The 21164-nt window shown below is 38.0% G+C and overlaps 1 protein-coding gene and 1 pseudogene across 2 annotated transcripts in view; both read right to left on the bottom strand.

Moving 5' to 3' along the window:
- Positions 1 to 21164, bottom strand: part of PCYT1A (phosphate cytidylyltransferase 1A, choline) — a 37794-nt gene that overhangs the window by 5298 nt on the left and 11332 nt on the right. For both annotated transcript variants that reach the window (XM_024752072.1, XM_024752073.1), the window contains exons 2-5: positions 15167 to 15293; positions 7119 to 7218; positions 1578 to 1694; positions 688 to 839 (exon numbers count right to left, since the gene is read on the bottom strand). In XM_024752072.1, the coding sequence (XP_024607840.1) occupies positions 688 to 839; positions 1578 to 1694; positions 7119 to 7218; positions 15167 to 15283 (486 nt within the window). In that variant the 5' untranslated portion in view covers positions 15284 to 15293. The remainder of the gene's footprint in view (positions 1 to 687; positions 840 to 1577; positions 1695 to 7118; positions 7219 to 15166; positions 15294 to 21164) is intronic.
- LOC112404259 (translation machinery-associated protein 7 pseudogene) lies at positions 17788 to 18146 on the bottom strand (annotated as a pseudogene).

Raw genomic sequence — 21164 nt, 5'->3', positions numbered from 1 at the left:
CTCAAATAACTGAAGAATTCAATTTCTTTTTTTTTATAAGATTTTTTTTAATCATTTATTTTTGGCTGCGTCTTCGTTGCTGCGTGCAGGCTTTCTCTAGTTGTGGCGAGTGGGGACTACTCTTCGTTGCGGTGCGCAGGCTTCTCATTGCGGTGGCTCTGCAGTTGCAGAGCACGGGCTCTAGTCATGCGGGCTTCAGTAGTTATGGTGTGCAGGCTCAGTAGTTGTGGTGCACAGGTCCAGCTGCTCCGCAGCATGTGGGACCTTCCCGGACCAGGACCCGAACCCATGTCCCCTGCATTGGCAGGCGATTCCCAACCACTGCGCCACCAGGGAAGCCCTGAAGAGTTCAATTTCTAGCCCTGCTAGAGTGTGACCTGGTTATTTGGCCTCTCTGGCCCTGTTCTCATATGTAAAGTGGAAATAACTAATAACTACCCAATAGGATTTTTGTGGGGAACAAATGAAATATAATGGATGCAAAAGTGCTTGTAAACCATCAAACCCAAGAAAAATGTCAGGGATGACTATTATTAGAAGTAATAACACTGTTACCTCTTCTATGTGAAATTTACATAGAAGATAGAAGTAAAATAAGGCTAGTGGAAAACTAGCCACAGTACCAGAAGTCTTGAAAGTTGAAGAAATTCCAGAACAGGGAATGGAAACATGTGTTCAGTTTCTTACCCGGTGTTCTGCCAGGAACTCTGGTGTCAGGGTCCAGGGGGCATTCCTCACCACCTCGTCCACATAGCGGCAGTGCTGCACTGCATCATAGCGCTCATTTTCATTCATCACGGTGAAGCCTTTGAAGTTGTGTGTTAGCTCATCACTGCAAACTGAGTTCACCACAACATAAGGTTGTAAGTCAAAGTCCCCTCTGCTTAACCACTCCTCAATCATCAACCTCTCATTTCCCAACCTCTCATAACCAATCTCCCCAGCCTGGATAAGAGTCTTCTGGATTTGGCTCAGTCTGGATAACAATGCTTTTCCTAATCCAAGATACACCTTCAGGAGCAACATTCACTAAATATGTTCACACTTTGGAGAGGAGAGGATACAATGGAGGACTAAGATCTTTGGCTTTGAAATGAAACTACCGTGCATCTCTGTATCAATTAACAGTTTTAAAAAATGTTTTCCTATTATACTTTTATTAGACTGGACTGGACAACATAACATTAGCTTAGCAGACTTTTGTACTTCAGTTGACTCAGAATGATAAACTGAAATCTAAAGCAAATGCTCTTCTTAAGTAGCATTTATTCTTAATGCTATTCTGACCACTCCCGCCTGCACTGGGGGTCAGACTGCAGAAACCCGGCCAAAACCAGCGAGATAAATCCTGGACGTCTCAAGTCAATGAGCTTAGAGCTTCTCTCTCCAGGTTTATACAGTTCAGGTTTTATATACTTCATGTTCTTCATATATTTCACATTTTAAAGAGGCTGCACTATATCTCTCATTTGAAAACCAACATAAGAGGCAATGTACTTGGGTTATAAAGATAGGAGAAAAGAGGCTACCATAATTTTTTTCTGGACAGCACCTAAAGTCATCAGATGTTTTCTTACCTCCCACAATGAGATATGTATTAGGGAAAAGGTTCTTTGCTTGCATCAGGGCCCGGGCATGACCAGAATGAAATAAGTCAAATATTCCATCTGCATAAACTCTCACAGGCCGTTCACCTAAATCCAAAGGAAAGAATTTATCACAGAAATACATTGATTCAATACCTCATATTTAACAAATGGAAATGGCACTGTGTGACTGTTCCACCCCTGCAGAGCCCCCTTTTAAGGTGTTCTCTGGATATTCACCTTTATTTGGGGTACTTTGGGGTTCTGAGGAATAACATCACAGGCTTCCTTGACTACAAAAACACTCTTGGCATCGTATCCACTAACTCTCTTTGTTAGCCTGGTTGTACCAAACTGCTCAGGTAATTGGATTTCATGATTGCTTTTTCTTTAAGTTATTTTAGAAGTGAAGGGAAGAGTTATACAAGAGCTATATCTGAAACTTCAAAATCCTCGCCTTCGGCTTATGTTTAAACTGCAGTTATGTTTAAACAGAGTATAATTAAACTATGCTCTGGCTGCCTGCTCTCTGTTTTTCAAGCTGCCTTGATTACTAATAACTAATGCTTTGCTTTGAAAATAAAATACTTTGCTTTGAAGGTAAAGAGTGATGCAGAGGGGTGAGATTGCTTCACAGTCCCAGATTCACCCTTAATAACTGCTCTGTGATAACAGATGGAGTTCCTTCAAGCATTTCTCCTTGATAGTGAGCATGTTACACTTTCTCAGTAGAGGGTGATATACTAGGTATTTGAAAATCAAATATAAATATTTTAGGACTTTATATTAGAGCCTTTCCTCTTCCCCTGTCCATTAGTGAGAATAACAGAGAACTGATTGTCAATTTATTTTTAGTGGTAGTGGACTATGAAAGAAAAGGAGGAAATGATTTCTTGGGGTACAAGCCTAATTCCAAAGCCAAATAAACACACTGAGAATGGAACTGATATAATGGTTCAGCATGCTTCAAATGATAAACCTAATGAGTCCTAGTAACATATTTCCACTACTTGAATAAAGGAAGAGCTGTTTCACTGCAGCAGCAGAAAATAATAGTAGGAGCATCTACATCATTCTTCGAAAGAAGGGCCAGAGCCTCATCAAATACACCATACTGAAGGTAAGGATAAGATACATCTCCTTCCTGCCTTGAGGACGGTGAATCAAGGGGAGGAAACTGGTTCTCAGGAGGTTTACGGACTTTTCTTTATAGATAGCTTTATCCATACAAAAGTCGCTTTTAAACTGAGAAATTATACACTGCTGATAGAAGTATAAATTGGTACAACTCTTAAGGAAGGCAATTAGGCAATATCTGTGAAAAGACAAATGACAAATGTTTATACCCTTTGGCCCAGTTATTCCAATTCTAGGAATTTACCTCACAGATACGTTTGTAAATATGTATGCAGATTGCATTATTGATTGCAGCACTGTTGGTAATAGCAAAAGTTTGGAAACAACCTAAATTTCAGTGGAAGACTGAATATGACATGATCCACCCACTAAAAGTGTGGGAAGATTTATATATTATTTGCTTAGATATCCACAAGAAATTGGTAATACTGGGCTTCCCTGGTGGCGCAGTGGTTAGGAATCTGCCTGCCAATGCAGGGGACATGGGTTCGAGCCCTGGTCAGGGAGGATCCCACATACCGTGGAGCAACTAGGTCTGTGCGCCACAACTACTGAGCCTGCAATCTAGAGCCCGCGAGCCACAACTACTGAAGCCCGCGCATCTAGAGCCCATGATCCACAACAAGAGAAGTCACCACACTGAGAAGCCTGTGCACCGCAATGAAGAGTAGCCCTCGCTCGCCGCAACTAGAGAAAGCCTGCACACAGCAACAAAGACCCATTGCAGGCAAAAATAAATTAAATAAATAAGAAATTGGTAATTCTGGTTACCTGTAAAAGGGATACTAGGTGGCTGTGAGACAGTAGTGAGAGGAAGTCATTTCACTCTGTGTCTTTTTTGTACTTTATGAATGTTAAGTCACGGGAATGTACTAATTTTATAATACAGGAAATAAAAATTTTAAATAAAATAAATAAACTAATACAATGAAAAACTGAGAAATAATATGACGGATTTAAAGAGTCAGAAAAATTATAGCCCAAGCTTGCCAACCAGCCTCACTCCTTTGTTAATCTTAATCTCTTTAAGCCTCAGTTTCCTCATCTATAAAACAAAGCAAAACAAAACAAAACCTGAGTAATATAATCTCTCTTCTACATCCTAGAAATCATGACCATGAAGTAACTAATATACTTCTATCTTTCCTAAACAAGTCCAGAGTGGCTATGATCTCACTTTATTTGATCCTAAAAGACAAATGATAGAATATAAAATTTGAGAATACTGTACTGTTGTTTCTACACCAAGGGCAAAGTGAGATGAGGGAGATTTAGCCAGTAAACACATTTCCTGGATAGTGGCAATAGCACAGACACTGTTGATTAAGTGGCTATTTGCCAGCAGTTAAACATCCCATATTAGGCCAAGCCACCTCTGAACCCTTTCTTGGAGCAATCCCTGATGTGCCTCTTGCCCTCTTAACATTTCCCCAGCTTCCCAACCTCTCAATTCCCCATGACTTAACCGCAAGTCTTTGGCAAACCCAGGCCTGTATATTAACCAAATGACCAGAAGGGGCCACTGTTGAACTAAAAATCTGGGGAGAAAGCATGCGTTATCCATTCTTTTACCAAGTGGCTATTGGTCAGGATGACTATACCCTCTGATTTATATCTGTTGTTCCACTACACTATCAAGAGCAACTGCTTTCATTCTCAAAAATAGTCTTGATTTGGGTTACAAATTATAGTCTTTTCACTACTGCTAGACTAAGTAATTAGATGTTCTCCTTTAAGCAGAAGAGACCTGAGTTTCAATTTATTATCTCTTTTGATATATTCTCTCAAATAGCTACCACTGAAACATTCATCTTTAACAGATTTCCACTGCCCTTCAGACTTTGCCTTTTTCTTCCCTTCTCCAAGAGAACATACTGCTGGGTTTTTTTCCATCTTCTAAAAAAGATGATCTTCTCATCTCAAGCCGTATTCCTTTTATCTCTAAGTAGTGAGTTTACTCCAAGATTACACAAACTTCCCTCTTGTACTCCCTTAACCTCCCTAAGTGAAAACCTGGGGGCAGGGGGAGGGGTGCCCCTTGAACCAGTTATTGGTTTAAAATTCACTAACTATATGGCATGTGTAGATTCTTTATTTGTTTATTCCTTGTCTGGTACTGGCATGAAGACAGTCACTTACTTGATTATTTAACATAAAACTGAACAGACAGAATAAGATAAAGGAAAAACCAGAGGTCAAGTTAGACTGGCAAATTTTACAGGCCAATTTGTGACTATCTGTTCCACCCAAACCTCAATCAGCTTGCTGATAAGCCTTCTATTATTTATAACTAATGTCTATATAAAGAATAGCACCACTCCAGGATGAAAAGAACACAAAGATGGAAAAACTTAGGTTTTTAGCTTCAATTCTATCACTAATTATTTGTTTTGCTGTTTCACTTCTTAGTTTCTATGGACCTATATTCATGTATATAATGAAGAGAGTATAAAGTATATAATCTCATAAATGACTTACTTATAAAATTTTACTATTCTAAAATTTAGAAAGTAATTTATTAGTGTTTGTTAATTATAAGTTGCAAAACTTGGAAACAGTATACATATACATACATACATTTTTCCTATCACAAATGGTATGTGGCTAGATTAGCAACAAGGTGGCTAATATAACTAATGTGATGAGATCTGAGTGAGGTACTGCATTCTGAATGTGTGTCATTAGAGAGTATATGAAAAGTTCTTGCCCTCAACAGGCTCTACTATCACATCTGAATGTGATCCTTGAACTGTCTAGTGGCATTCTGAAGTCTGACCTGCCACCACTACACTGTTACATACAGTCTGTCTTTCCTTGTTGTCATTTTACTCTGCCCCATTAGCCTGCCTATTACTGAAGTAAGAGGAGCCAAACCCAAAAAATCACATCATAAACCAGAAGGGTTGTGATCAACATAAGCTATATCTAAACACTTTTGCAAAAGGAAAGCATTCTCTGGAATTTTGAGGACCCCAAAACCATACTCCATACAGCCAAGATATAACCAAGGGGTATTGGGACCCCTAGCCTAACACTGTCCAGCATTCATTTCTATTCATATTTCAGTACTCCTAAGTTACAACAGAGAGTAAACATACTAACACAATTAAGAAGTAACTACAAATATCTTCTATATACTGAAAATGTATAGATTTGTGGCTATAACTACCTCTTATTCCCTAGTGCTTGCCTGGGTTGAGTCCAGCCCTACATTTACAGAGTAAACACTTACCACAGTAATCAAAAGAAATGAAAAAGGATTGGGAAAAAAAGGAGAAATGGAGAATTTACAGAGAAGTAAGAACAGATGCCTATAGGACTTTGTAATCATAACAAATGCTTGTGGAAGTTTCTATTTATGATAATCCCTAAAACCAACTGCCCAAAACTATCTGGAATACATATTAATAATTTATGAGGCCAGAAATTGCTACTTAATAATGTAAACTAAGTATACAAATAAAGAGTATGGGCTTTGAAAATAATAAAGCAAGTCTTTTTTAAAAAAACCTGGGGGCTTCCCTGGTGGCACAGTGGTTAAGAATCCGCCTGCCAATGCAGGGGACATGGGTTCGAGCCCTGGTCTGGGAAGATCCCACATGCCGCGGAGCAACTAAGCCCGTGTGCCACAACTACTGAGCCTGCGCTCTAGAGCCCACGAGCCACAACTACTGAGCCAGTTCACCTAGAGCGGTGCTCTGCAACAAGAGAAGCCACCGCAATGAGAAGCCCACTCAACACAACGAAGAGTAGCCCCCACTTGCCGCAACTAGAGAAAGCCCGCACTCAGCAACAAAGACCCTATGCAGCCAAATTAATTAATTAATTAATTTAAAAAATTAAAATTAAAAAAATTTAAAAACCTGGAAAACTATAATATCAATAAAGATAAAATTAAGTGATAAGCATCTCCCAACTTAGGATAGCTTTGTCCTCTATCAGTCAGCAGCATCAGACTAGTGTACTGACTGACAGAAAGGAAAACTTAGTGGGAAATTCTGAAGGCTATTAAAAATGTGGCAGTCTGACATATTATTTGGACCTTTATAAAAACAGACAAGATTATAAACCCGCTCAGGCTAATATCTTATTGTCTCTGCTCCTCTATATCTCACCTCACAGCTGTGGTGATAACAGCCGCCCAAAAAGTGTGTACCACTGTATCTCATAGCTGTGACAAAATACTGGGAAATTAGTATACAATATAAATGAAATTTTATGGAGTACAGTTATCCTCCCAAATAGAACAGCAAGTGAGATGGGAGAAACCCCTCTCTCAAGTAGCTTTTACAGGTAAACTGAGGGAAGAATATAGTGAGTAGGTATACATTTGATAAGTACAATTGAATGCTAAAAACAATAGTGAAACAACAAAATAATTCGTCATTTACTTACAAGGAGTTCCTCTGCTGGCTTCTTCCATGGTTACCCTGACATAGGGCTTACTAAAGTCTACTTCAATTTCATCAGAAAAAGGCGCTGGCTGTCGTAAGCCCTTAAGAAGAGGAAAGTGAAGGAAAAGAAAAATTCAATGGTATAAACTAAAATACTCAAAAAATGGCAGCTTTAAAGAATAATCAGTTATTCAACATGCTGTGATTAAAATTTTTCCTAAAAGTTCATAACCTTAAAAAGAAAAAAGATAAAAGCATTCCAAAATGACAAGTGAAAGTTGCAACCTTTTACCAAATGGGCAAATCATGGCATGAAAGATAAATGTCTTGATGGTGATTTCAGAATAGGACTGAGGAAGGTGGCTGAGAACCTAAGCACAGTCCCAACTAACTGGGTCCAGAATGACAGCTCCTCTGCCAGACGGCAGAACAGCCAACCCTGATCTATGTGATGAAATTGCCAAGGTTCACAAGTGCCTTTTCATACCACTTCAACTATGGGACTGGGAAGGCAAACAGCTGCCATGTGCTTTAAGTACGATCATCACTGTATAATGCTTTACACTGTAAATATGTTCTAATTCTCATTAACAGCCCTGTGAGGCAAGTAGTACAATAGTTAGTATCCTCAATTTAAAGATGAGGAAAATGAGGTTCAGAGAAGTTATATGAATTGCATGCAATTACTCAGAGGCAATGCTGAAATAAAAATGTAGGTATGCTCTTTCCTCCTTAGAGGAAAGCCTTACTTAAGAGCTTTTGTTAAATCTATTCCTAAGTATTTTATTCTATTTGATGCTTTTGTAACTGTTTACTTAATTTTATTTTTGGATTGGTCCTTGCCAGTATATAGAAATGCAATTGATTTGTATGTGTGTATGTGTATCAGTGTGAGTAATTTCAGTTGACTCATCTCCTGTGGATTTGTTAAACTCAATTATCAGTTCTAGCAGTTTGTTTGGTAGATTCCTTAGGACTGTCTACATATGAGATCATGTTGCCTGTGAATAAAGACAGTTTACTCCTTTCCAATCTGGATGGCTTTAACTTCCTTTTATTACCCATTATTGCACTAGTAAACCTCTAGTACAATGCTGAATAGAGGCGGCAAAGACAAATATCCTTGCCTTGTTCCCAGTCTTAGGGGAGAAGCATGCAATCTTTCAACACTAAATATTATCTTAGCTGTAGGTTTTTCTTAGATGCCCTTTATCAGGTTGAGAAATCTCTCTTCATTTTTAGTTCACTGAGAGTTGTTTTTTTTTTTGGCTGTGCCATGAGGCTTATGAGATCTTAGTTTCCCGACCAGGGATCGAACCCAGGCCACTGGTCGGGGAACTAAGGACCGCCAGGGAATTCCCTGTTGAGTTCTTTAATGAACGAACATTGGATTTTGTCACATGCTTTTTCTACATTTTTGAAACAATCATATTTTGGTTTTGTCTTTTATTTTATTAATTATGGTGTATTAGATTAATTGATTTTAGAATGTTAAGCCAACCTTGCATTCCTGAGTGAAATTCTTCTTGGACACATTGTATAAATCTTTTTATATGTTCTTGGATTCAATTTGTTAATATATTGTTAAGGACTTTTGCATCTAAGTTTGTGAGGGATTTTGAACTATAATGTTCTTTTCTTGTGCTGTTTTTGCCTGTCTTTGCTATCTGGCCTCATAAAATTGGTTAGGAAATGTTCTCTCCTCTATTCTCTGAAAGTGGATAGGATTGATATTATTTCTTCCTTAAATGTCTGATAGAATTCACCAGTGAAGTCATTTGTGTCTGACTTTGTCTTTGTAGGAAGATTTTTTTTTTTTTTTTTTGCGGTACGCGGGCCTCTCACTGCTGTGGCCTCTCCCATTGCGGAGCACAGGCTCCGGATGCGCAGGCTCAGCGGCCATGGCTCACAGGCCCAGCCGCTCCGCGGCATGCGGGATCTTCCCGGACCGGGGCACGAACCCGTGACCCCCGCACCGGCAGGCAGACTCTCAACCACTGCGCCACCAGGGAAGCCCTGTAGGAAGATTTTTTCAAAGACAATTCAATACTTTACTTGGCATAGGTCTATTCAGATTTTCTATCTTTTTCTTGGATCAGTTTTGGTAATTTGTCTCTTTCTAGGAATATGTCTATTTCATCTAAATTGTCACATTTTTTTGGCATGAAATTGTTCATAACATTCCCTTACAATTCTTTTAATTTCTGTTGGGCTATAGTGATGTATATTTAGATTTTTAAATTACACATAGATCACATTGTGACTGGGCTAAATTCAGAAACTGGGAAGACACTGTTTTGTTTTGATTTCAGATAAGGATAGACTTTTAAAATAAGGCTTTAAAATTAAAATATATTTCTTTTAAAGAGCACTTATATAAGCTTATTTTAAAATATGCTAAAGCTATAAGAAAAACATTTTTAGGAAATGTGTGTGTGTTATCCTTTTTTAGAACGTTTTTTTAAAAAAGGTTAAGAATAGACCAAGGACACAAATGTGTGATTTTGTGAAGTTATTAGAAATTTACCTACAGATAAAATTAGAAAAAAACAATTTATCCTCTAGAAGTTAGTATGCAAAGAGTTGCCTAACAGTAATTTGTGTTTCTAAAAGTATATGCTAGTCACAAAATAATAGACATTCTACGATTCTATCTATACGAAGGTCAAAAACAGGCAAAGCTAATCTATGGTTAATAGAAGTCAGAGAACAAAGAAAACAAATCTGGGGAAAGACGATACTGACTAGCAGGAGCGTGAGGGAGTCTTCTAGGTGTACCAGTGATTACATGGATGTATACATATATAAACATTTATTGAGCTGTACACTTAAGGTTTGTGCACTCTACTGTATGTAAGTTATACCTCAAGAAACAAATGCCATTCAGCCATAAAAAAGAATGCAGTACTGATACCTGCTACAACATGGATGAACCTTGAAAAAATTATGCTAAGTGAAAGAAGCCAGCCACAAAAGGCCACTTATTGTATGACTCCATTTATATGCAATGTCCAAGAATGGGAAAATGTACAGACAGAAAGTAGATTAGTGGTTACAGTGGGATGGAAGGGTTGGGGAGAGATGGAGAGTGACTGCTGATGGGTACAGGGTTTCTCTCTGGAGTGATGAAAATGCTCTAAAATGTACCATGATGATGGTTGCACAAGTCTGTGAATATTCTGAAAACCACTGAATTGAACACTCTACGTGTGTAGGTGAATTACAATGGTATATGAACTATATCTCAATGAAGTTGTTTATATATAAATATATTTATACATAATATAAAATGTATGAAACAAATAGAAAAAATTGTGCTTATAGTACATGCAGATAAAAGACAGCCTTACTGTGTTCTCTGAAATTTATTATTAATGGTGTGCTGGAGTCAGTTTTTAAATATTTACATATTTTGAGGGCTGGTAGTTTGAAATCAGCCACAGAAATCAGTAAATGCTATGTATCAGAGGTTTGTTCCCCCCGGTTTATCTGGACACCACTGGTTATTCTGCATACTTAGAAAGAGATCAGTTCAGAGGTTATTACAGGGAGGAAGAAATGGATTTGTGGATTTTTCCGTTAATATTGAATAGAGAGAGTGACAGTTAAAAAATTCTGTGAAGGAAGAATAGGTAGGACATGGTAAAGAGAAAATATACTGTCACTTGAGAGAGGAGTTTATAATAACTGAGCTTTTGAACTGAAGAAAATAAGACTGTGGTACCATCAGCAGGAATAGAGAAGTTTTTTAAAAAGGAGTGGAGATCAAAGAAAATGAGAACTGACAGTCTTTGAATCTGGAGATTCAAATGACTATTGGAGACCTCCTAGAATATATTAGTGAAAGTCAGAACACCAGTGCCTTTAAGAAAATAGGAAGACAAGGAACCAGATTAGTAATAATCTCTTATTAGAGATGTATAGCCATAAAGGGAATGAGAAAAACAGAAAGGTACCTAGAGGGGACAGAAGGATCAAGTAGCAGGTTTTCTTAAAAGTTGAGGATATCTGTACATGTCTAAGACAAAGGAAAAGGAGCCGAAGAGATTGAAAATATCAAGAGAAGGAAAAAAACAGATAATTAAGGAAGGAAGAGTCTAGAAGAATGACAGGGAATGGCCTCAAAGGAGAGCAGGGGGGAAGCTGTTGGTCCTATAAGTAATTAGGATCACATTTTTCTGAAAGCAGAAGAAAGGAAAGGTGATAAAAGGATAATACTCGATGTAAAGGAGGAAGGATGTATATAAACTTACATTCTGATGCCATCAATTTTCTCAGTAGAGCAAAGAAGAAAGTGAAGTTCCCTATAAAGAACAGGGACTTTGGAATGAGACTGAAAACTTGAGGAAAGTACAAAATATTTAGAATAGCTGTTGTGGGAAATGTATATATTTGAGCATCAGCAAATGATTAATGGAACTCCTGAGCACTATATTCAGCCCAGATCAAGCTACAAACTTTAATCTTTAGAAGGCCAAGTTAATAGGTCCAGGAAGAAAAACAAAGAATTAACAGAAATTGAAAGATCTAGGGTTAGGTCCTGGTGAATGGAAGGGAGGCAGAAGAGGGAAGAGAAGAGTTAAGGAAAAAGAGGTATCCAGACATTTCTCCAAAAAAGATATACTAATGGCCAAAAAACACATGAAAAGGTGCTCAACAATATTAGGCATTATGGAAATGCAAATCAAAACCACAATGAGACCCTGCTTCACATCCACTAGGATGGCTAAAAGCAAAAAGACAGGCAACAGTGATGGCAAGGATGTGGAGAAATTGGAACCTCTGTATACTGCACAATAATCTCACAACTAGTCCTGTGGCTTCTGTCTATCCCTGTTTCAACTGTTCCTTTCCAAAGCAATCAGGATGATCTTCTAAATTGTATATCTGATCATATTACCTATAGGATAAAGTTCAAATTCCTTAGCACAGCATACAAGATCCTTCACGAGCAGGCCCTTGCTTTACCTTATCTATTGCAGATTCTTATTCTGAACTTTAAGCTCCAGTAATGTTACTTGTAGTTTGCTAAACATACTATTATTTCACACTTCTGAAGTTGTACTCTATCTCTTGTCCATTTCTTGAATTCCTATTTAGCCTTCAAAGTTCAACTCTGAAATAATCTCCTCAATGAAGCTTTTCCAAAACCACTGTCCCCACCCCTCGGTCAAAGTTAATCTGTTGCTCCTCTAGAGGGTCACTGTACCTCTAACTTACTTCTATTTGGCCCTTTTCATACTGTATCTTAATTATTTGTCTCTTTCCCCTATTTGTCTATGAGCTTCTTAAGGGCAAGGCCACCTTTCCATCTTTGCATCTCAATGCATAGCAAATGACACACAGAGGTTCTCAATATATGTAGTTTGAAATGAGATTGTAAGATCTATCTCCATAAGCAGAACTTCGGCCAATTAACCTCAGAGTTTAAGTACTCTGTGACTTATTCATACATATGACAAATATTAAGATAGTCTAAATGTCTATTCTTTATAAATATTTCTGTGATCCTTTTGATTTTACCTTTAGAAACATCTGTTTCAGTAAATTCTTTATACTTATAGACAAACTAGCCATAAAGTTATCCCTTAATTTTTCCTCCTTAACTCTTTTCTCTCCCTTCATGCATTTTATCCTGACCTACCAACCCAGCTACCAAATACTTGGGGAGGTTGGGAGGAAATGGGGAGTGACTGCTAATGGGTATGGGGCTTCTTTTGGGGACGATAAAAATATTCTAAAACTGGTTGTGGTGATGGTAGCACAACTCTGTGAATATATTAAAAACCATTGAATTGTACAGTTTAAATGGGTGGATTTATGATCTCACTAAAGCTATCATAAAAAAAAGAAAAAACCTTGTTGATTTTTGCTACAGAGTTGAAAGGGATTCAGAGATAGAAAGCACATGTGTACAGTGGAGATGACACACAAGTTTATTTAGCAAACACTCTTCATTAGAGTCAGTCCAGCCTGTTGGGTGAGTGAATCTTTGACCATTAGCCCATGTTAAATAGCCAGTGTGTACCAAAGAGGAATGTGAAATAGGCAGCAAGCCACTTAACTGATCTGTGACATGAATATACGAAGCAGCATAACTTAAATCATTGAAATTCCTCAGATTCTAAGAACCAAGAAATTTAAGACTTCTCAGAGCCCATTCCACTAAGATTGGCCTTCTTTGATCTATTCGTGGCTTTGGTGATTGGCTCAGAGTATTACCTACTTGGTTATAACTTGTCCCTACTCCAAATGAGAGTGCTGAATTGGTGCCCACCACCATCCCCTTAACCTGAATTCTCTAAGAAACATTCAGAAATTAAAAATGCCCTGTTAGGGACTTCCCTGGTGGCACACTGGTTAAGAATCTGCCTGCCAATGCAGGGGACATGGGTTCAATCCCTGGTCCAGGAAGATCCCACATGCCGCGGAGCAACTAAGCCCATACGCCAAAACTACAGCCTGCGCTCTAGAGCCCGTGAGCCACAGCTACTGAAGCCTGCGCGCCTAGAGCCTTGTTTTCCGTGCTCGGAAACAAGAAAAGCCACCACAATGAGAAGCCCGCGCACCGCTTCTAAGAATAGCCCCCACTCACTGCAACCAGAAAAAGCCCACGCGCAGCAATAAAGACCCAAAGCAGCCAAAAAAAAAGCCCTGTTTTGTTGACTGCTGAGTCATTTTCTGAGTTTACTTGCTGTAAAGAATAATGGCCCCCTAAGGATGTCTACATCTTATTTTCTAGAACCTGTGACTATGTTACATGGCAAAAGGGGCTTTGCAAATGTGATTAAAGGATTTTGAGATAGACAGATTATCCTGGATTAGCCAAGTATGTCCAATGTAATTACAAGGGTCTTTACAAGTGAATGAAGGAGGCAGGAGATTCAGAATCAGAAGGAGATGTGATGACAGAAGCAGTGGTCAGAATGTTGTGATTGCTGGCTGGCCCCTGAGCAAAGCAATACGGGCAACTTCTAGAAGCTGGAAAAGGCAAGGAAACAGTTTTTCCCCTAGAACCTCCAGCCCTAACAACACTTGATTTTAGCCTTTTAAGACCCATTTCAGTCCTGTGACCCCTAGAACTGTAAGATAATATATCTGTATTGTTTTAGGCCATTAAATTTGTGGTAATTTGTTACAACAGCAATAGAAAACTAATACACTTGCCCCCAACATAATCATCAATATCAGGCCTGAAGCATATACCTACTATTTGTGGAGTCCAGTTGCTTTTATTGCTCAAGATAGAATATTGTTTTATAACAACTAGTAATTGTGTCCGAGTAGAAATGTTTTTCCTTTTGGGTTATGAAGCTCCAAAAGTAACCAGTGGCAACTGCAGTTGGATCAATGGCTAATGGTCAATATAGGTACAAAACATACAGAAACATATAATTCTGTCACTGGGATTTTAAAACATGGATTTCATAACAACACTGTATATCAATAATAACTCCAACTGTGTATAAATATTCTTTGACATTTTTTTTTTAGGGGAAGCTTCAGGAAGGGTACCAACCTGAGACAGGATGAGCCATTTGGAATGGGGTCTTTCATCAAAGGCTTGGAAGTGGTTAGGAAATACAAAGATATCATCCCAGAGATAAAGGAACATAAGGTAGGCAGTAATAGAAAAAGGTTCTCATCTAAGATATAACCAGTAATAGAGTGGAGGAGTGATATGAGAGAAAAGACAGTAAGACAGAAAACTAAACACCATGAGATGATACTAAGATCAGATCACTGCCTGGAGCTACAATTTCTCTGTTTCATTAGTTTGAATTTGATATTTTGCCTAATATATGTACAACCTCCAAATTTTCCTAACATTCCTTTTTCAATTCCAGTGTAAAGCTCTTACAACTGAGCTGTGAATTATCATCTGCATAAGAGTTCCGACAACTGGTGGAAAGTTACTATTCACACTTACTATTCATTCTTTCCATTATTTAAGAAGACTTGTAATGTTGATATTGTCAGTGTTATATCAGTTTCTACCCTCCTCCTGCCAGGTTAAGTGCTCAACAAAGAAATCTCTTCCTTACTTACAATTGCACAGCGTGGCATTTTTGAAGGAATTCCATCATCCTCTGCTGCCCCATTGGGTCCAGGTATCTCTTTCCTCCTCTTCCTCATGTTGACTTTGGCTGAATTCTGTGCATCCATCTTCTTCTAACTGGTGATAGAAAGTGAAAAAGAATTTTTGTCTCATTGGGGTGGGAAAAGCCTGCCACCAGTATTTCAGAGATGTTAATATGGAGGCACTTAGTATCAATTCCATAGCACACATTTCACAAAGATGAACCAATTGCATCTGGCAAAAACGGCAAAGCTTCACAAAACCCAGGCTCTAGTAGAAACACTGAAATGCCTCTCTGTGGAACAATGGCACAATTAATCACCTGGACCTTGTAAATTATTTCCCAACCAATACAGCCTGTATACCAACTGCTAATTTCATATCCTGACTGCATGCAAAAACCTGGAAGAACTTGGCTGAGAAAGTTAGTTATACAGACTTTCCACTACTCTTACATCATATCTCTAGGACACCTAGAAGTATGACAGGTGCCAGGAAATGTGAAAGGTATGTCTTTGGTACAGACGGAGAAAAGAGCCTTTTTTTTTTAAAGGATGGCCACCAGCAATTCCTGGTTTAACAAAGCATGGATTTCTTAACTCTAAATGCTCTGTATATTTCAGAGACCACTCCTCCAGGATGAGAGCTATGAAAATTGTAGAGTAAGTGTACTTGTATCTTTTAAATGTCTTTCCTCCTCCTTTTTCAATTCATTTCCCCTCCCTCTTTCAGAGTCTTAGCACCTTAAGCTTGCTCAGAGTCCCCAATTACTAAAACCCCACCCAGGCTTCTCCTTCCCCCAAGGAAAAACGTATTATTTTTTATTTTTATTTTTTTTGGAAAAACGTATTATTGTCTCATTTAGCAGAAAGTGTCTAGCAACTAACAATTACAGAAAAGTTCTGAATATTTGATGTTTCATGTTTAGATGTTGGCTTGTGCTACACCTCCAATCCCCTACAAGGATATCTGCATTTTTCTTAGGTAACATAATTTGCACGAATAAATTAATTTCTTGATAATGATGAAATTTTAGATATCAGCCAGAAATTGGAGATAGAGGAACTTCAATGATCAACTGCCATCTCTGCCCAAGACGTGGTACAGTGAAAGGTGGAAAAAAGATCCTTAGAGCAGAAGCAGAAAACAAAACAAAATACTAGACAGAATGAGGACTTTCTACTCGGCCTCACTGCCTCTAATAAGCCCTCCAGAATACATGTTTATCTTAACAATCGCAATTGTGCCTTTCTTTCTTTCCTCTGGTTAAATTCCAAGTGGCAATGTGATAAGATCTACAAGAAACCTAACCTTTCAGTCTTAGAGACTGAAAGAAACACCCCATGAGTCATGGCTAAGTATTAGGCTGGTATGAAAAAATGTCAGAATCTAAAGTGAAAGATGACCACCACCCAGAAACTTCCTTTCATCATATATTCAATTAAAATTAAAATGTCTTTTCATCACAAATTAAAATGAAAGGAGGGTACTGTATATTTAACAAGCTCTTCCAGTGATGATGATCAGAGATTTTCTTCATTATTGTTATTAATTATTCTTTTGAAATATCCAGAGGTCAGATTTACTACTCCCATCTCACTGGTCTGAGAGGCCTGCTAAGAATGCCTAATCTGTTCAGTTAATGACTGTTTCTAATTTGCATACAACAGGACTTTGCTGCAAATATCTGTTAGTAGGTAGACAAAATCCATTATGAGAAATATAATCAGCAATCTGGTGTCAGGTAGCTCAAGGTCAGGCAGTCAATAATATTGAGTATTTATTGTACACAAGGTATTATAACATAATTTTAAAAGTAAAAGTTATTTTCTCAAGAAGCCTTCAATCAAGGTGAGGAAACCACATGTTTATGATAAAAAATGCTCCTTAGGATTGCAAAACCATTGGGGGAAAGTTTGTTTAGGAACAGTTTCAAAGTAAATATCTCCACATCAATGACTTATTAATTACAAAGTAAAAAGAGTTACCTTTAAAGTGAAAAAAATCTGAATTGGGAGATTGGGATTGACATATATACACCAATATGTATAAAATGGATAACTAATAAGAACCTGCTGTATAAAAAAAATAAATAAAAATTTAAAATGTACACTATTAATAATGTAAAAAAAAAAGTGAAAAAAATCTCTCAGCTAAGTAATTAAAGCTAATTAACATCACCAATAATGCCTCCTGATGTGAGGCACTGAGGATACATCATCTGCCAAAAATGCATAACCTGTATGGCTTTATGAGGAACAATCAGACAAACCTCAACTAAAGGACATTCTACAAAACAACAAGGCTGTATTCTTCAAAAAAATGTCTATCATGAAAAACAATGAAAGGCTGAGGGACTGTTCCAGGTTAAAAGAGACCAAAGAAATGACAACTAAATGTAATGCATAATTCTAGATTGGGGGAGAAATTGTTATAAAGGATAGTTATTAGGACAATCAGTAAAATTAAAATATGGATTCTGTATCAGATAATAATATATATCAATGTTAAAATAAACTTCCTTAAGTTGATCATTATACTGTTATGTAAAAGACTGTCATTGTTTTTTTGGGGGTTTTTTGGTTTTTTGTTTTTTTACAAAAGTTTATTCTTAAATGTACAATAGGTTCCAATACAACACTTCATTCTAGCTATAGGTGGCAACAGATGTTATGGCAGGGAATCCAGATGTTTAATCCAGATGTTTAAACAGGAATGGAACTAAGGATCATCATTGCCTCAGGCACAAGGAACAGCTTACTTTTTGCCAGATTTCTTAATTCCACCTGTGGCCAGGGGGCCTTTCCCAGAGGCCTTCGCTTTTAGCTCCTCAAATTTCTTTTGCTCCTCCTTCTGTTTCTGCTTGAGTGCCTTATCTTCCTCATCCATCTCCTTGGCTTGCTTCTTGGGCTGCTTCAGGGGCTTCTTGCCACCTTCGCAGCCCGACATGGCACCTGCCACCCCTTCCCCAGACCCTGCCACCAGATGCCTGTCATTGTTTTTTTATGCTGAAGTATCTAGGGATAAAGGGTTATGATCTCTGCAACTTAACCTCAGCAAAAAAAAAAAAAAAAAAAAAAAAAGAAAGAAAGAAAAATGTGTATATTATATTACATATAAAAAGGTAAAACAATATGGCAAAATGTTATCAATGTATGAAGCTGAGTCAGGCACAAAGGAGTTCATTTTAATATTCTTGCAACTTTTCTAAAGGCTTTACTTTTTTTTTTAAGTAAAAAGTTTACTTTTAAAAATGTTCAAGGGCTTCCCTGGTGGCGCAGTGGTTTAGAGTACGCCTGCCGATGCAGGGGACACGGGTTCGTGCCCCGGTCCGGGAAGATCCCACATGCCGCGGAGCGGCTGGGCCCGTGAGCCATGGCCGCTGAGCCTGCGCGTCCGGAGCCTGTGCTCCGCAACGGGAGAGGCCACAACAGTGAGAGGCCCACGTATCGCAAAAGAAAAAAAAATAGTTCAATAAACATTTTCTACACAGATAGGCCCTCATCTAAGGTTGTCTTTTGGGGTCTCTAGAAACAGATTTCCTCTCCTTCCTAAATCTTTGAATCAGTGTAGATGATATATATATTCCAAGAAGTATGTTTTAGGAATCTAAATGTGTTGGAAGAAAGTAAGATAATAACAGCAAATTCATAATAATGACTTTTTTTTTCAATATTACCAGTGCCAGGCACTGTGCTAGGTACTTTATATACATTATTCTCATTTAACCCATATAACCTGAGAAGCAGGTATTTTTAGTCCCAATTTACAAGTGAGAAAACTAAGGATCAGGGAGGTTAAGCAACCTATCCAGAGATCACACAGCTAGTAAATGAGAAAGCCAGAATACTGTCTCCCAGAAATTCACAGATTTTTTAAAGAAGCTGTCTCATCATTACTGCTGCTTCCCTCAATCAAGAACATTTTTTCCACGGCATGGGTTCCCGAAGTTTTTGTAAACTTAAGTCAGACCAGCCTACCTGAACAGTGGAATAAAAGATCACAGTCACTTAAAGGTAAACAAGGTCCCAGCACCAATCAAATAGAACTGACATGGCTACTGGCCTGATTCCAAAGTTGCCTGATTTGTCAGCTGTACAGGTCTTTCCTACTGGAAAAGTTTTGCTATGATTTCCTGATAAGCTTTCAACGTAAGCAAAAAAGAATTCTTTAATTCTCTGCTCATCTCTCTTCTGACGTTACAAATAGGTGGTGCTTAAGTCACCTGTACTTTTCATTCATGATACAAAATAGAGCTTTAAGGATGCCAAAATAAAAAGGGAATAAATGTCATGTCATATTCTCACCAGTTACTTTCCATGACTTCAAGTTAAAATTCCTTAAAGTTTAATAGAAAAATACTTAACACATCCAAAGACATGTTTATAGGAACTTCTCAGAAGTCTTTGCTCTGTATGTGTGTCGGTGTGTGGGGGGGGGATTATGTGTGCTATAATATTTTTACAGCTCTACTGAATGAACTATAATTAACATACAATAAACCATATATTTAAAAGTGTATAATTTAATGAGTGTTAACATTATATACCTGTGAAATCATCAAAATTAAAAAACATATCCCTCACTCTCAAGTTTCCTCATACCACTTTATAATCCATCTCTCCCTCCCTACTCTGACTTTGCTTTGCTTTTTTGTTTTGTTTACATTGTGGTAAAATATACATAACATAAACTCTACTTTGCTTTTTAACTGTTTAATTCTTGAAGTACTGAACCATCTTGCATAATTCAACCTAACCAGCCAAATACATGGTAGATATCATCATACTAGAAAGAAGCAAAGGCGCTAAATACTGCTGGCCTCTCCCGTTGCGGAGCACAGGCTCCAGACGCGCAGGCCCAGCGGCCATGGGTCACGGGCCCAGCCGCTCCGCGGCATGTGGGATCCTCCCGGACCAGGGCACGAACCCGCGTCCCCTGCATCGGCAGGCGGACTCTCAACCACTGCGCCACCAGGGAAGCCCTGCCCTTGTGGTTTTAAAGATATTTTAAAGTCAAATTGATATCTGGAGTCACTAGATACTGTGACATGGATCTATTCCACTAGATTAAAAAAATCATACAAAAAATATAAAATATCACAATGAGAACTCAAGGGAGCAGAAAGGAGGTATCTGACTACCTATTTAAAGCTAATGTAAAATTCATGAACAAAGAATCAAGTCAACCATTAGTATTAGTACTGACACATTGCAAAGCCCATTGGTAAATAATAGTAATACTAACATATTTTACCTGAATTTCAGTTGAGTACATACATTCTTCAACAAAATCTCTCCTTCTGTCTTATATAAATACCTCTAACCAAATGTCTAAGGCAGTGTTTCTCAATATTTTTTATCCATGTTCCATTTTGAGAAAAGTAAAAATCTTTAACCTCACTCCGTTAGCATACTGTAGTGATTAAATAGAGGTCAGTCCCTAAATCATATTACCTAAATATGAATCCCATTTCTACCACTAACTAGCCATGAAAATTTGGACAAATTCCTTTATCTCTCCAAGTCTTAGTTTCATCATCTAACAAATGTGGTTTAAATGGAATAATCCATGTAAAGCCTTACTTAGCTCAGCGTCTGGCACACAGTATGTGCTTGTAAACATTAGCTACTATTATTATTTCATAGTAGTAGTAGTTGCCATCATCTGCCTTAAAGTCTATCTTCCGTGTATCCCCTATAGCCAAGAAGATTTTGTCAAGTTTTCACCCATGATTACTACTATTAAAAATGTACTTTTAATGTAAAAGTATGATAAAACATGAAGTATGCTCCATCTCCCCATCTTATCCTTACCCCACTTAAGAATCACTGCTGTGGGACTTCCCTGCTGGTCCAGTGGTGAAGAATCCACCTTCCAATACAGTGCGTCACAACGAGCTCCCGTGCCTCAACTAGAGAGCCTGTGTGCTGCAAAGTACAGAGCCCACTCGCTCTGGAGCCTGAG

The sequence above is a fragment of the Neophocaena asiaeorientalis genome, unplaced genomic scaffold, assembly GCF_003031525.2.
Source record: "Neophocaena asiaeorientalis asiaeorientalis breed wild unplaced genomic scaffold, Neophocaena_asiaeorientalis_V1.1 scaffold293, whole genome shotgun sequence".
Classification (NCBI taxonomy): Eukaryota; Metazoa; Chordata; class Mammalia; order Artiodactyla; family Phocoenidae; genus Neophocaena; species Neophocaena asiaeorientalis.
This window is presented reverse-complemented; position numbering and strand designations above follow the sequence as displayed.